General features: G+C 43.7%; 2 protein-coding genes across 5 annotated transcripts; one reads left to right on the forward strand and one right to left on the reverse strand.

The window, feature by feature from the left end:
• Positions 1–6,123: 6,123 nt before the first annotated feature.
• LOC111960091 (histone-lysine N-methyltransferase 2D-like) lies at positions 6,124–15,230 on the reverse strand. 4 transcript variants are annotated; one of them, XM_023981999.2, is made up of 6 exons: positions 15,147–15,230; positions 11,510–13,215; positions 10,558–10,686; positions 7,726–7,832; positions 6,897–7,057; positions 6,124–6,735 (listed from the first exon to the last, which is right to left on the reverse strand). In XM_023981999.2, the coding sequence occupies exons 1-6, from the start codon at positions 15,168–15,170 to the stop codon at positions 6,508–6,510; spliced, it is 2,355 nt and encodes a 784-aa protein (XP_023837767.1). In that variant the 5' UTR covers positions 15,171–15,230; the 3' UTR covers positions 6,124–6,507. The 4 variants fall into 4 exon arrangements, with proteins under 4 accessions (XP_023837767.1, XP_023837766.1, XP_023837768.1 ...); XM_023981998.2 differs by having other exon boundaries at positions 6,897–7,060; XM_023982000.2 differs by lacking the exon at positions 15,147–15,230 and adding an exon at positions 14,203–14,470 and having other exon boundaries at positions 6,897–7,060.
• On the forward strand, positions 14,520–15,800 carry LOC111960093 (H/ACA ribonucleoprotein complex subunit 3). The gene is made up of 2 exons (XM_023982002.2): positions 14,520–14,710; positions 15,186–15,800. The coding sequence occupies exons 1-2, from the start codon at positions 14,657–14,659 to the stop codon at positions 15,324–15,326; spliced, it is 195 nt and encodes a 64-aa protein (XP_023837770.1). The 5' UTR covers positions 14,520–14,656; the 3' UTR covers positions 15,327–15,800.
• Positions 15,801–15,837: the final 37 nt, after the last annotated feature.

Below are 15,837 nucleotides of genomic sequence, written 5' to 3' on the forward strand. Positions count from 1 at the left end.
AAGCTTGAGGACTGATACGTATGTCTGAAGCTTGAGGACTGATACATGTCTGAAGCTTGAGGACTGATACGCATGTCTGAAGCTTGAGGACTGATACGCATGTCTGAAGCTTGAGGACTGATATGTTAGTCTGAAGCTTGAGACTGAATAGCATGTCTGAAGCTTAGGACTGATACGAATGTCTGAAGCTTTGAGGACTGATACGCATGTCTGAAGCTTGAGGACTGATACGCATGTCTGAAGCTTGAGGACTGATCGCATGTTGAGCTTGAGACTGATACGTATGTCCTGAGCTTGAGAACTGATACAATGTCTGAAGCTTGAGATGAACACATGTCTGAAGCTTGAGGACTGATACACATGTCTGAAGCTTGAGGAACTGATACGCATGTCTGAAGCTTGAGGACTGATACGTTGTCTGAAGCTTCAGCATTGTTGCCATCTGAAGCTGAACTATTCACACAGTCTAACTTTTAGCATTAAAACTATCAGATGTTTCAGTGTTGGGCCCGTCGAATGACGAAGTGTCTATCACCCTCCATTCCTCTCACCTCCCTTGTCAGCTGCCTCCACCTCCATTCCTCTCCCAGTCCCATCCAGTCTAGGACCTTCCTTCAGCTGAGGCCTGTGTTCCAGACTCCCTTCCCCAATTTGAGGCTCTTCTGTGGGGTCTGAGAGAGAGGCAGGGCCCATAGAGGTAGAGGCTCTGGATATCCCTCACCTGCCGGGTTCGGGGTGTCCCATAACCCAGCCTGTCAGGTGAGCATCCAGGAAGGGGTCCGCCTCTGGGGTGGAGCAGGAGACAGCCATGATGAAGGACTGGATGGGTACGGTGCAGGGGGTATCCCCATCCCCATGGCCTGAAGGGGGGGTGACCCTGTCGCTGTCCCGGGCAGGGTGGAGCAGCTGAAAGGGGCAAGGGTCCTGGGGCTTCCAGTTCAGTTGACCCTCGTCCTTGTTGTCGTCTCCTTGGCACTCCGGGGGGTGTTGAAGAGACAGAGTGGATGAGGGCAGTCATGGCTAGGAGCCTAGGTTAGGGGGCGGAACGGCGGGTTTTCCGTCAACATCCTCCTGCCCCCGTGATAGGCCGCCAGAGGGAAAGGGCCGGGGGATGCAATCGGAGTAGGCGGGCCTAGACTAGAGACAGGAGGGGAGGGGAAAGGATATGTCTGGATGGGTGATAGTACTACTTCCTTCTTCTCTCTCCCTCCCTCTTCTTCTGTCTCTCCCTCCTCTGCTCTCCCTCCCTGCTCTTCTTCGTCTCTCCCTCCCTGCTCTTCTTTGTCTCTCCCTCCCTGCTCTTCTTTTTCTCTCCCTCCCTGCTCTTCTTTGTCTCTCCCTCCCTCCTCTTCTTTCTTTTCCTCCAGATCATCCTGTTTCGGCACGTCTCCCACTTGCCCCGCGGTGGAGTCGCACGAGTCCTCTTCTTCTTCACTCATTCCCTCCATCACTCCATCTTCCTCTCTTTCCAGAGGCAGGATCGTGAAGGTTAACCCATCTTTACTCATATTTAAGGGGACAGACAAGTTTGCCTCGTTCCGGGGGTTGTAGTTTTGTTGACCTGACTGGTTGTAGTTCTGTTGATCGGAATTAATCCGGTGCAGGTTGTTGAGTACCCCGGACGTGGTTGAGGATGTGGCGGGCTCGGAGGCTAGAAGATCCCCTTGCAGAGGACCGCCCTGGAGGTCAAGGACTGAAGTGATTGAGAGTGGGTCTTTTGATTCTTGAACCACAAAGTTTGAGGCTGAATGTCCTGTTCTATATTGACCACTGCTGCCCACAACAGGCAAGATGGCGGCGGGTAGTTCTATTGACGAGCTATGACCATGTGACAATATAGCTTCATAGGCTGTATTAGGCTCAGTCGTTATATAAAGATTCTGATTGTTTTCATTTTCTACAGGCAAAGCTCCTGGGGGATAGTAGACATCAGTCACAGCAATAGTATTTTTTGGATAATGGTACTGTGTCTGTTGGGAAGTCTGGTTACTAGGAGTATAACTCAGGTTTTGATGTTCCGAGAAAGGAAATGGGGAGGGGGAGTTCATCATCATCGGAAGTGGTGCATTGTGGGGGACGTGATCTGCCATTGGAATAAACACAAAGGGTCCACCCTCAGGGCTGTCCTCACTGAACACAAAGTGCCTGGAATGCTGTGGAGAACACATCTGAAATGCATCCTGGCCTGCCATAGGGAGTGGGGAATAGTTTTCCGGTAGGACAAAAAACCCTTGCGGTGGTGGTGTGTTGTGGTAGTTGTAATTTTTGTGACTAACAGGTGGAGGTGGGAGAGGGAAGGCTCGGAGGTGTGGAGCGAGCATTGGGAATGGTGCATTGTGGGAGCAGTTGTTCCCAGGTTGAGGAGGAGGGCAGGGTCCTTGAAGCTGAAACAAGCCGTCCTGTGAGGTTGCCAGTCTGAAAGTTTCAGACGGTGATGGGGTAGAAGTAGGAGAGATGAGGTAACTAACAGTACAGCCGTCCTGGGTCTGTATGAACAATGGAGGCCCATGGTCAGGTGCATTGTGGTTATTGTAGTTTGGAGTTGAACGGCTCTTACGATGAATACTGGTGGACATAGACATGCAGTGCCTCTCGAACTGTAATTCATATGATGTCATAGGTGGGCTCAGAGCTTCTCTGTGTTCTGTGAGTGATGGGGCCTGTTGTTGTGCAGTACAGCCTTCAGATGCAGTGTGGGTAGTGTAGTCCTCTGGGTAACTGCAAGTAACACTGGCAGGTACGTCTGGCATCTCCTGATCCACCTGTGAGGATAGAGGGACAGGAGACACACCAATGAAATAGGCTACATCAAAGCATTTCTTTGTTTGACTTTTATTGAGAGATAGAGCACGTTGTAACACCTGTGCCTCCTCCTGTGCTAGGAGGTCGATGGTATCGGGGTCTGAGGTGAGGAGAGAGGACAGGTACTCCAGATCCAGCACTGCTCCGACCTGTGAGGGAAACACAGAGGGGTGCTGGTATCAAAACCCCAAATATCAACTGCTGCAACCTACAGGAAAGACAGAATTAAACTGTTGTTTGAATACTAGCTTATCATGTGTGAAAAAGAAACAATAACATCATCCACAATGAATGGAGGACCACAATGGAAAACAAGTCTATTGACTTTATTGTGTCTACATCAGAGGCTAGTGGGAGGAGCTATAGGAGGACGGGCTCATTGTATGGCAGGAATGGAATGGTACCACACATGGAAATCACATGCTTGAGTTCCATTAATTCAATTCCAGCCATTACAATGAGACAGTCCTCCTATAGCTCATCCCACCAGCCTCCTCTGGTTTATACCCTCAACAGTTTTTAGTAAATGTAGCTGTTGCCAGGTGTAACATGTTTTTTAAATTGTCAAATAAAATAAAACCAGCACATTATACTATTTCAAAGACTATTAGGAGACAAAATCCACTACTGATCTGTGTAAGAAAAGAAAAAAAGTCAATTATTTTAACTGTTTGTTCAAAATTCAAAAGGCACTTGCACATTTGAGCGATCTTTGATGCAGGTGCATGGTAACAGTTGAATAAGATGAGACAAAATAAGAAACCCGCACACTGCTCTTGCTAGTATCAGTTATTTATTAAGCTTTACGTATTGGAAAGGGGAAAGGGGGATATTTAGTCTGTTGTTCAACTGAATGCATTGAACTGAAATGTGTCTTCCGCATTTAATCCAACCCCAGTATCGGCCTCAAGGCCTTCGTCAGAGCTTTTGTGAGTGTTTATAATTTGCACCCTTATGTAGACATTGCTCCACCCACATCCGTTCACTGCATCGAATGGGGTTGGAGTCGAGGGAAAATGAGCAACTGTTACCAACAATGTGTGTTTCATAAGTATTCTAATAAAGTGTGTACATAAAACGTATTAAACACGTCTGTAAAACCACAATGAGGACATAACCCATCAAGTAAGTTTTCATAAATCAGTGGGTACAGCGCTAGAACAACGTCAGAGTCATCTGAAGTGGAGGCATTAATTCATGTTCACATTTATAACATGACATACAGGCATTTCATCATTAAGACCTTTAGGAATTAATGTCTGGAGGGTGGAAATCCTAAAACATTCTCTTTTACTCAGAGTATTATTTATATCACCTCCCCTGTGTGATATCTTAACTTTCTCTATGCCACAAAATCTAAAGGTAGAAATGTAATGTTTTAGGTCATTAAAATGTACTGCGACTGGATAATTCCTGTCGTTTCTCCTAATTGAACTTTTATGTTCACTAATTCTGTTTGAGAGAACGAGAGGTTTTACCTACACAACACAGCCCACATGTACATTTAATCGTGTAGATAACATAGGTGGTGGAGCACATAATAATGTCATTTATTTGGAACCGTTTTTCTGTATGTAGGTGGCTGAAATATTCACACTTCATCATATTGTTGCACTGTGCGCATCCTCTGCATTTATAGCTACCATTCAGAAGAGGGCGTAAAAGTGGTTGGCTGTTGGCATGGAACAATTTGTCGCGTAAATTGCTACCTCTCCTATATACAATAAATGGTGGGTTCTTAAATTCAGCTGGAAAATCTGGGTCCGATGATAAAACATGCCAGTGTTTCTTGACCGCATCTCCCACTTTGCGCGAGTTCAAAGTATATGTGGTGGTGAACATTACGGAGTGTTCTTTAGCTCTAGTGTCTAGTGGGTATTTTTTTGTAGTAGTTAATCTCGTGTTTTCCCTAACGCCAAATTAAGAGGTTCATCCACACATTGTGGAGTGTAGCTTCTTCTTTGAAACATTTTGCACATCTCCGCTGCTTTTTCTAGACAGTCCTCGGTGGAGTGGAATATAAGGCAAAGTCTGAAAAACTGGCTTCTTAGAAGTCTTCTTTTTAATGGCTCAGGGTGGAATCTGTCTCTCTGTAATATACTATTTATGTACGTTTCGTTTCTGTACTGAGTGGTAAACAGGGTTCCATTTGATTTCTCAATCCACATATCGAGGTAATGACCAAGTTAGTGTCACATTCAATAGTGAATTTGAGATTGGGGTCAATGTCATTGAGTAATGCCATAAAGTCTGACAGCTCTTCTCCCGCTCCTTCCCATATGCAAAACATGTCGTCAATATATCGATACCACTTCAGGACATCATTCAAAAATTGATTTTCATTTTCATTGTTAACAAAACGTTCTTCAAACTGACCCACATAAAGGTTAGCATAGCTCAGAGCGAATGTGGAGCCCATCGATGTTCCATTCGTTTGGAGGTAGTATTCATCATCAACCTAAAATAGTTATACGTCAAAACATATTCAGCCAGCTCTAGAATAAAGTTTGTTGGTGGATATTCGTTAGTATCTCTGTCTCTCAAATAGTGAGCTAGTGCTGCCAGCCCCCCCGTGTGGGGAATGCTAGTATATAGACTCTTGACATCTAATGTGACCAAAATACTGTCTTCTGTTAATCCCGTTATTGGTGAAATCTTATTTATGAAGTCTGTAGAGTCTTTCACATATGATGGCAATGCTTGCACATGAGATTTAATTAAAAGAGTCAACAAAGTTCAGCAATGGCTCTAACATTGTGCTTATTCCTGCAACCACTGGTCTGCCTGGATAAATCCCTAATTTAGGCAAAATGTACAGGCATGGAAGTATGGCACATTTATGGCAAAGGTATTCATATTCAGGTTATGATATAAGGTTGTTTAAATCGGGCTCCAGAATAGAGCTAATGTCCCTTTGGAACACCTGTGTGGGATCAACACAAACGTTCATTACTGAGTTGTCTCTGAATATCTTTCATAGTCTCAAACAACCACAGCACCGCCCTTGTCTGCAGGTTTGATAACCAAACATGTTCTTCTGTCCTGGTGAGGTTCTTCTGAATGTGGTTTGTTTGTCTCGTATATACTGACATGGCTTCTTGTTCCACTAACCTACAATAGGTATTAATCGAGGAGTTGTTAACCATAGGACAGAATTTGCTTTTGGGCATAAAATGGGTACCAGTTCTTCGTTGGGTTTCTAGGCCAGAAATAGTGTTTTGGGAAAACACATGTTTAAGTTTAATTTTGCGAAAGAATTTAAACAGATCAAATTTCGTATCAAATGGTTTGTCTGTACATGTAGGTGCAAAAGAGACGCCCTTAGATAAGACTTTTTTAATACGTTTTATGTACACACTTTATCAGAATACTTATGAAATGCACATTGTTATATTTGGTAACAATTGCTTATTTTCCCTCGACTCCAACCCAATTCGGGGCATTGAACGGATGTGGGTGGAGCAATGTCTACATAAGGTTGCAAATTACAAACACTCACAAAAGCTCTGACGAAGGCCTTGAGGCCAATATGTAAAGCTTAATAGAGAGCAGGGATACCAGCAAGAGCAGTGTGCAGGTTTCTTATTTTTTCTCAACTGTTGTCCGTTACCTTCAAAATCCATCATAAAATTATACGATTTATAAGACTGAAAAGACAGAATCCACCAGGAAATGCTTATGATTGTAAGACAAATATACATCACATCAATTCCTTTGTCTGTTCATTACCTTAGTGACAAACTCCTTCTGACTGCACAGCTCATTTAGGTACTCTGTGAACGAGCCTTCCCCATCTCCTCCCTCATCATTATTTTTCTCATCCCCCTCTTCCTCTTGATTTCTGACCTCTAACCTCTCCCTGACCCCAGTGGGGTCAATAAGGAGGGCCTCCATGGCTGCCGTGTACTCCCCGAGGGCACGTTCCTCCAGGACCTTAAGGAAAGAAGACAAATTGTTTGCCTTTGTTTAACTTTCTACACGGCCATGCCAACTCAAAGTTTAACTGCAACTAAAGCATCTGACAAGAGTGACTGGGTCATTTTGGGACAGTGTCTATATCCTACAAGTTTAGCTTCCAGTAACTTTGTCAATACCTTGATGTCCACTTTCCCTAGTTGGCGACCACGGGACACTCTAGGACCACTGCCACTCTTAGTGGCCCTCTGAGTTTTGTCTTTGGCTTGGTTAACTCTTGTGTTGCATTTGGTTTCTGTCTCTTTGGCTGACGTGGTGGCACTGCTCTTCCCCGTGTAACCTGCTGAGGGGGGAGAGAGAGAGAAATAGGGAGAGAAAGAGAGAGAGAGATCATCATAAAGTTTCCACACCATGTGGCTTTATTCATTGATACAAATGATTAATTCACTTTTTGGTTAATCACTTTAACTATATAATTAACTATACACTACCGGTCAAACATTTTAGAACACCTACTCATTCAAGGGTTTTTCTTAATTTCTTTAATGTTCTACATTGTAGAATAATAGTAAAGACATCAAAAGTATGAAATAATACATATGGGATCATGTAGTGACCAAAAAAGAGTTAAACAAATCTAAATATATTTTATATTTGAGATTCTTCAAATAGCCACCCTTTGCCTTGATGACAGCTTTGCACACTCTTGGCATTCTCTCAACCAGCTTCATGAGGTAGTCACCTGGAATGCATTTCAATAAACAGGTGTGCCTTCTTAAAAGTTCATTTGTGGAATTTCTTTCCTTCTTAATGCGTTTCAGCCCATCAGAAGATAATTTGGTAAAAAACCAAGTCCATATTATGGCAAAAACAGCTCAAATAAGCAAAGAGAAATGACAGTCCATCATTACTTTAAGACATGAAGGTTAGTCAATCCGGAAAATGTTGTGAAATTGCTGGTGACCTATTGTGACCTCTCAGTGGTAGTTAGCATGCAGGAATCCTGACCTTTCAATTCAGCCTGGGCTCCACTCTGACCTGTCCCTGACGGTGACCTTTGTATGACCTTTGACCTTTCCTTAGCTGTCACCTCCTCCACCTCAAGCTCCACGAATCTAGAGTTGATCAAGCACACGCGCACACACACACACACAAAAGACACCTCAAATGACACCCTATTCCCCAACGTACTTTAACGTGATCAAAACGTATGTGCACTACTATATTGGTAAAATATTATGAGAAACAACCAGAAACTGAGCATCAATTACCAGGTCGTCCAATTCTCACGTTTCGCATGCATAGTGTCCTAATTTTGACTGGGCCAATAGGGCTCTGGTCAAAAGAAGTGTATAGTATATACTACCACTTTATAGCATATAGGGTGCCATTTAGGATGCAACCATGGCATTTAGGGCCACTAACAGCATTTTTTGACAAGCTAAAAGTGTCTGTAATCTAATTACATTCAGAGATATTAGAGAGAGAGGAGCTGATCGAGGGAGGAGCTGATCGAGGGAGGAGCTGATCGAGGGAGGAGCTGATCGCAGACGACAGGAAACAGGGGGGGTAGAACATGCCCTCATCCACATCGACTGGGCTGCAGTGGAGCGGGTTGAGAGCTTCAAGTTCCTCGTGTCCAAATCACAAAGGACTTAACATGTTCCACACGCGCACAGTTGTGAAGAAGGCGTGACAGCGCCTCTACCCCCTCAGGAGGTTGAAAAGGTTTGGCATGGGCCCTCAAATCCTCAAAGTTTTACAGCTGCACCACTGATAGTATCTTGACTGGCTGCATCACTGCTTGGTATGAAAACACCACCGCCCTCGATTGCATGGCGCTATAGAGGCTGGTGCGAACAGTCCAGTACATCACTGGGTGCTGAGCTCCCTGCCATCCAAGACCTCTATATCAGGCGGTGTGAAAGGGAGGCCAAGAAAGACTCCAGCCACTCAAGTCATAGACTGTTCTCTCTGCTTCTGCACGGCAAGCAGTACATCAAGTCTGACACCAACAGGCTCTTGAACAGCTTCTATCCCCAAGCCATAAGACTGCTAAATATCTAACAAAATGACTACATGGACTATCTGAGTTGACCCTTGTATTTACATTTTTCTTTGCACACTCACAGGACTCTACACACACACACACACACACGCACACACACACACAACATTCACACACATTTTTACTGACTCTACACACACGCACACACACACTCACATACAATCATCATATACGCTGCTGTTACTGTTTATCATATATCCTACCCCTATACATTTCTCCCTCTGTCACTCCAGTATCCCTGCACATTGTAAATATGGTACTGGAACAGACCCAGTATATATATATATACATACTGAACAAAAATATAAATGCAGCATGTAGGCTGTATCACATCAGGCCGTGATTGGGAGTCCCATAGGGCGGTGCACAATTGGTCCAGCGTCGTCCGGGTTTGGCCGGTGTAGGCCGTCATTGTAAATAAGAATTTGTTCTTAACTGACTTTCCTAGTTAAATAAAGGTTAAATAAAATTAAATAAATGTAAAGTGTTGGCCCCATGTTTCATGAGCTGAAATAAAATAACCCAGGAATGTTCTATACGCAGAGATCAGATTCTGTGCAAACAATTTTATATCCCTGTTAGTGAGCATTTCTCCTTTCCCAAGATAATCCATCCACCTGACAGGTGTGGCATATCAAGAAGCTGATCATGATCATTACATATATAATGGTCCTGTGTGGCTCAGTTGGTAGAGCATGGCGCTTGCAACGCCAGGGTTGTGGGTTCATTCCCTACGGGGGGGACCAGGATGAATATGTATGAACTTTCCAATTTGTAAGTCGCTCTGGATAAGAGCGTCTGCTAAAATGACTTAAATGTAAAAAATAAAAATAAAATGTACATGTCTGACACCAGCCACCCGGACAGCTGATGAAACTGAGGAGTATTTCTGTAATAAAGCCCTTTTATGGGGAAAAACTCGTTTTGATTGGCTAGGCCTGGCTCCCCAGTGGGTGGGCCTTGCTCCCAAGTGGTTGGGCCTTTTCCCTCCCAGGGTCACCCATGGCTGCGCCCCTGCCCAGTCATGTGAAATCCATAGATTAGGGCCTGATGCATTTATTTAAATTGACTGTTTCCTCATATGAACTGTAACTCAGTAAAATCTTTGAAATTGTTTCATGTTGTGTTTAGATTTTTGTTCAGTATAGCTTAAATACTTCTTGTGTTCTTATTTTTTTTTCTCATGTGTTTTTGTTCTACCTTGTGTTATTTTTAGTACTACGTTGATATTGATTACTGCATTGTGGGTTTAGAACTTGCAAGAAAGGCATTTCACTGCACTTGTGCACGTGACATTAAGACTTGAAACTACTAATGTAAATTGAATCTAAATTGATAAACTCTTTCCACATGATTCATAGCTTTATATCTTCAGTAGGGTATCTTTGTTAGTAGCCTTAAATGTAATTCCACAATGATGCAGTTACCCACTTATTTGATCATCTAATCAAACATTCCATCTTTTATGAGGAGAACATTCTGTTGACGTTAACACGAAAAGCACATTTAAAGGAGCAATCTGGGGGATGGAATCAATGGCAATATAAGTATAAAAATGGATGAACCAATCCCAGATTGCTCTTTAGGTGCAGAGCTATGGGAGTTACAAAACTGTACAAATTGTGAGGGTAATAATTGGATGGCATGTCAGTGTTAACATTTCTTTCAAAAGTTGTGTGTCTTAAAAACTGTTCCAAAGTTGAATGACATCTTGTGTTTTGTGAGGACTGACATGCACACACGCACCACACACACACACACTGTGGACTCACTTCTGGGCCAAGTGGTAGTACTCCATACGGTCGTAGTTGGAGAGCTTCCTCCATTCTGCCACTGCTACACTGATGCCCTGGGTGAAGAGGAGCGAGGGGTACTGGAGACAGAGGGAACGAATCACTGGACTGAAGAGACACACACACACACAGGGTTAGGGGTATCACGGTCAATAACTATGTAGCCAAAACTGTAACAAAACCCTCTACAACTCTCACTCACGGGTCCTCTACTCAGAGACTTTTCGTTTTCAAGTTTTAATGTCACATGCACAAGTACAGTGAAATGTCTTTCCTGCTAACTCAAAACCCTACAATGCAGTAATCAATAACAGTGTAATACTATTAATAACAAGGTAGAACAAAAACACAAGATATAAAAATATGAAGAACACAAGAAGTTAGTAAGCATACTATATACAGGGTCAGTTATACCATATTTATTGATAATGTGCAGGAATACTGGAGTGATGGAGGTAGATATGTATTGGGGTAAGGCAACAGGATATAAGATTAACAGAGTAGCAGCAGCTTGTATGTGAGTAGGTGTGCGTGTGTGTAGAGTCAGTATAAATGCATATTATGTGTGAGTGAGCAGATGATGGTGTGTGTGTTTGTGTGTGTGTTGGAGTGACACTGTGTGTGTGAGTGTGTAGGGCCCTGTGAGTCTGCATAGTGACAGTGCAAATATTTAAATAAAAGGTCAATAAGATACAAGGTTTCTATTTATATTCAGTTATTACGTGGTAATAAAGACTGTATTACCAAAACAATACACAGCACCAAGTCACTGAGCAAGAGTTTACATAAAAACTAGCTAAACAAGAATAGTTAAGGGAAAGGGGGATGGAAAGTGCCCTATAGAGTGCACTCCTTTTGTCCAGGGCTCTATGAAAAATAGTGCACTACATAGGGAAAAGGGTGCCATTTCAGACGCTACCCCAAAACTCACATGAAGAAGCAGGCCAGGGCCTCTGCGTCAGGTCCACTGTCGGGGTAGATTTTGCTGGCCATGTCCCGGAGGTTCTGCCACCACCTGTAGTTCTCAAACATCCCCCGGGAGGAGAAGCCCTCGCTGCGACACCAGTCCTGGGGAGGTGGGGGCTGGCTGGGGATAGAACCAGGGATGGAACCAGCCATCCCAGGGAGAGGACCGGGTAAGCATGGGCTGAGCTGGAAGTGCGGTGGTGGTTGGAGGTGGTTAGGGCGTAGCTGGGGGGCTAGTGAGAGGAAATTAGTCCTCGGTTGGTGGGTCAGTGAGGGGCGATTAGGGCATGGTTGAGGGCAGTTATGGTTAATCTGGGGGTGATATGAAGGAAAGTCTGGTGGGAGATCCAGAGGAGGGCAGCTAGGGATAAGGATTGAGTGACAGATCATCGGACAAGGGCCATTCGATATGGATGGAGACTGCTGAGGCCGTATGGGTGAATATGTTGGTGATTGTATGGGTGGAAAGTATGGGAGAGACTGAGACTGTGGTTGGAGACATCGCAGGTGGGAGCCTTCAATGATTCTGTCCCTCCCCTGTGAGTCAGACTGCAGAGTCTCTACACCTGGTTCTTGTCGGATGTATGCTGCTGGATACAATATAGCCAGAGAAGAGAGACCGGGCTCAGTCTTGACAGTCAGTGAGACTGGGGCTGGCTGTTTTGGCTGTAGACCTGTCTGTGCTGGGTCGGATTTATGAGGTGGCACCGGCTCAAATTCCTGGGAGTCTAGGTGAGGGAGAGGATCATTAGCCTGTATCTGGACCAGATCAGGACATTTTTCTATCTCTAACTGAAGTGGCTCTGAGGCAGGGATGGGATTTTCAGATCGCATCCCATTGCACAAGTCTGGTTGTCCAACACATGACACTGAACTTGATACAGCTGGAGAGGCCAGGTCAACCTCCGATTCAGACATAGAGGTCAATGCTGTGGCCGGCTGCTCTGATGGTATCTCGGCTGGGTCGGGCTCTCCTTGTAGCTCAGGCGGTGTCTCTGTTGTAGATCTTGGGTTTTCTGAGTCTGTGTCAGGGCTTGGGTCTGGCCCCAGCTTCAGCGTAGCCTCTAGCTCTCTGGAATCTATGTGAGGATGAGGAGTAGGCCTGGGCATAGACGCCAGCTCATTCCTGCGAGGGTCTGGTCCCTCGTCTATCTGAGGTGGTTCTGAAGCAGATATGGGATCCTCAGAGCCCCTCATGTCACATGGGTCTAGTTGTGGTACTAGACACAGTGCTGTCTCTGACACAGTTGGAAAGGGGAGATCAGTCAGCAGGATCAAACCTGGGACTGGATCTCGCTGCTCTGATGGTTTCTGTGCTGAGTCGAATTCCTCTTGTGTCTGACATGGAACTGAGTCAGAGTTTGTGTTTTCAGGGTCCACCTCAGTGTCTGGGGCTGTCTCCAGCTTCAGAACTGACTCTGATTCTTCAGGGTCTATGTCAGGAAGTGGAGAAATAGACACCGTCTGTGCAGGGTGTGATTCCCATAATATCTGAGGTGGTGGCTCTGACTCAGACATGGGCCTTTCCGAGTCCACCCTACAGTCTGGGTTTGCTCGCTGTACCGTTACAGACTTTGATTCATCCGGGTCTGTATGAGGAAGAGGAGTTGGTATGGATGCTGTCTCTGTATCGCCAAGGTCCATGGGAGATGATGTTCCTTCTCCTTCCTCCTGGGGTAAAGAAGTGGGTTGTGGGGTTGTTTCAAAAGTGGATCGGTCTAGAATTTGAATTTCTTCACCTAACAAAACATACAGTATTTGATTTCATGCTAAACTTACTGTAGCTTTGGGAGTTTCTGTTTAGTGAGAGTCAGTGAGCGTCTCAATCTCTCCCTGAAATAGGACTATTACAACTAGTCTAGCTCAGGGATGGTAACTTTGATGGGATTGGGGCCACAAAAAAACAGAACTCTTTATGATTGGCTGCAGCGGCTCGTGGGTCTGTGAACCCACACCCATGAGCAAAACAATTACTAGTTTATGCCATGGGGCGGAGAGAAGTATTGCTATTTTATAAATTAATTTCCTGCAATTCTACTCATTTTACCATTTGCAGTTTTACAGCTAATTTCCTGCAATTCTACACATTTTGCCATAGGGTGGAGGCAAATGATTGCAGTTTTTAATATGATTTTAATATGACTAATTCGACCATGCTTACTAGGTTACAAGTGTAGATAGCTGATTGGTAGCTTGAATAATTTACCAATCTAAAAAATGCTGACATGGGCTAATTGAGTGACTGCTAATGCGCAACCAAATTTCTAAATTGCACCTTGTGTATTCTATTATTCTAACTAGCAACATTAAATTGAGACCCCGACTGAGTCGTCGTCGTCCCAGTCCCCCGGGTTGGACGAGACCCCGACTGAGTCGTCTCCCCCCCACCCAGGACATCACTGATCTAGCTGCATCGAAAACAACTATGTAAACTATGTAATAAAGCTAACTTTGTAAGTGTCATAAACTATCACAGACAGGCTGCCTCTTATGATTGAGACTGGCGAATCTGATGTATTTAAAGCCAGCATAATAGGGAAAATACATTGATATCCCACTGCGTAATTTGATTAAATATCAGAAAAACTTGAGAAGCCTAATGATACCGTGGCTATTCCGTCATGTTGTCAAATAATATATATATATTAAAAAACTCACCTGTTATGGCATTTGTTTTGGACGATGTTTTGCAATCTGTGCGCACACGCAAATTATCATTTTGCATTTTTCGTTCATTCTGTTTTGAAAATAAACATTTCGAGTTCTGATTCTAACTCAGATAGTTACGATGATCAAACGTTCTGGGGACAACAAAAACGAATATATAAACAGAACATGATAATAATGTTGTACAGACTGTGTTTATAAAATATTATAATACGAAAACTCTTTCAAGTATGAGGACTGCAAATAAAACTCATTTTCCCGATTTGCTTTGCGGAAGAGCTATCCTTTTGCTTACGGATATCCGCTTTGTAGTTTCTACCAAGGAGAAAAAAGTTGCACGTGGAGCGCAGGAACGTTATAGATACATTTTCTGTAAAATAAAAGTGAACAAGTCCACTTTGGTCGGTGCAGTAAATTTCTTAAAAAGCACAAGTTATTTACCACGATGTTCCTGCAGTTCTATTTGAACGAGAATGGGGAGAGAGTTTACACACTGAAGGTATGTTAGCAAGCTAAAGTTACTTTTTATTTATTTTATTTAACTACTGTACTGTAACGTTTAGCAGTATTCAATGTGGAATAGAATCGTGTCTGCTCTATACACATTAGCTACATATTTTCAGTATTTTAATGCATTTTTCATGGAATGTGTTATTACATTGTGTGTAAGTTAGGACTTTATATGGCGTTATTGTATCTAGGTCCTGATTAACTAGCTAGTTAGCTAACGTTAGTGTTTATGTCCTACTTCGATGGCACGTCAACTAATTATGCAATTCATAAGCTTCTCAAAGGATTGGTCCAGGTATCCAAACAACTTATTTTTCTGACCCTACAACTTGTATGTAGAAAATGGGCCTGTCCAACACTATAACATCCTAGCTATGTGACAAGTTATACAAGCTACTTGTTCATTCTATCTCTTTTCTTCTCACCCCTCTTTCCTCACGTTCTCCCATGGCGTGGCTCAACAGAAGGTGGATCTATTGGGCCAGCCCACCAGCTCTGCCCATCCTGCCCGCTTCTCGCCTGATGACAAGTTCTCCAGGCACCGGGTGACCCTGAAGAAACGCTTCGGCCTCCTCCTGACCCAGCAGCCTAGACCCATCCTGTGATTGGAGCATGGAACAACACTTTCCCAATAACTTATGGCTGACCCAAACCGTAGGCCCACTGCATTGGCTTGGATAAAAACAAATCACATTGTCCTTTCCAGCTTGCTGTGATATGTAACCAGTACAGCTCAGCTTTGTCCTGTATGTGTGAATCAGGCTTTGATTTACAATCAATTGATTTGAAAGAGGCTCACTCCTCCCATTGTTTGACAGACATGGGACAAAGGGGTGCAGATGGCTATTGTTTGTTGACATCTGTTTAGGATGTATGCCTTGGAGCTAGCCTGAGATATCTGCTGTTTGATCTGCTAGAATGTATTTTTAAATGTAGTTAGTTTTATTTCTGTCTTGTTTACAGAACACTTCTAATTTTGGACATCGAATTCTGCATTGTGATTCTCTTGTAATCTGTAATATTGTCAATATGTTCTAAAGATGTTTTGGAGATGGAGAATAAATGAAATGTGGAAAGTACATTGAGTTCTACTAGCTACTGTTTGTGTTTCACTTG

The sequence above is a fragment of the Salvelinus sp. IW2-2015 genome, linkage group LG37, assembly GCF_002910315.2.
Source record: "Salvelinus sp. IW2-2015 linkage group LG37, ASM291031v2, whole genome shotgun sequence".
Classification (NCBI taxonomy): domain Eukaryota; kingdom Metazoa; phylum Chordata; class Actinopteri; order Salmoniformes; family Salmonidae; genus Salvelinus; species Salvelinus sp. IW2-2015.

Bases quoted from the DNA above. Each gene is read 5' to 3' on its own strand.
- LOC111960093 (XM_023982002.2), top strand. From the start codon at position 14,657: ATGTTCCTGCAGTTCTATTTGAACGAGAATGGGGAGAGAGTTTACACA. The intron at 14,711-15,185 runs GTATGTTAGCAA...GTGGCTCAACAG, and splicing joins AGAGAGTTTACACACTGAAG to AAGGTGGATCTATTGGGCCA.
- LOC111960091 (XM_023981998.2), bottom strand. From the start codon at position 15,170: ATGGGAGAACGTGAGGAAAGAGGG. The intron at 10,687-11,509 runs GTGAGTTTTGGG...GTGTCTCTTCAG, and splicing joins GCCCTGGCCTGCTTCTTCAT to TCCAGTGATTCGTTCCCTCT. The intron at 7,061-7,725 runs GTCAGGATTCCT...CTCCCCCCTCAG, and splicing joins AGCCCAGGCTGAATTGAAAG to CAGGTTACACGGGGAAGAGC.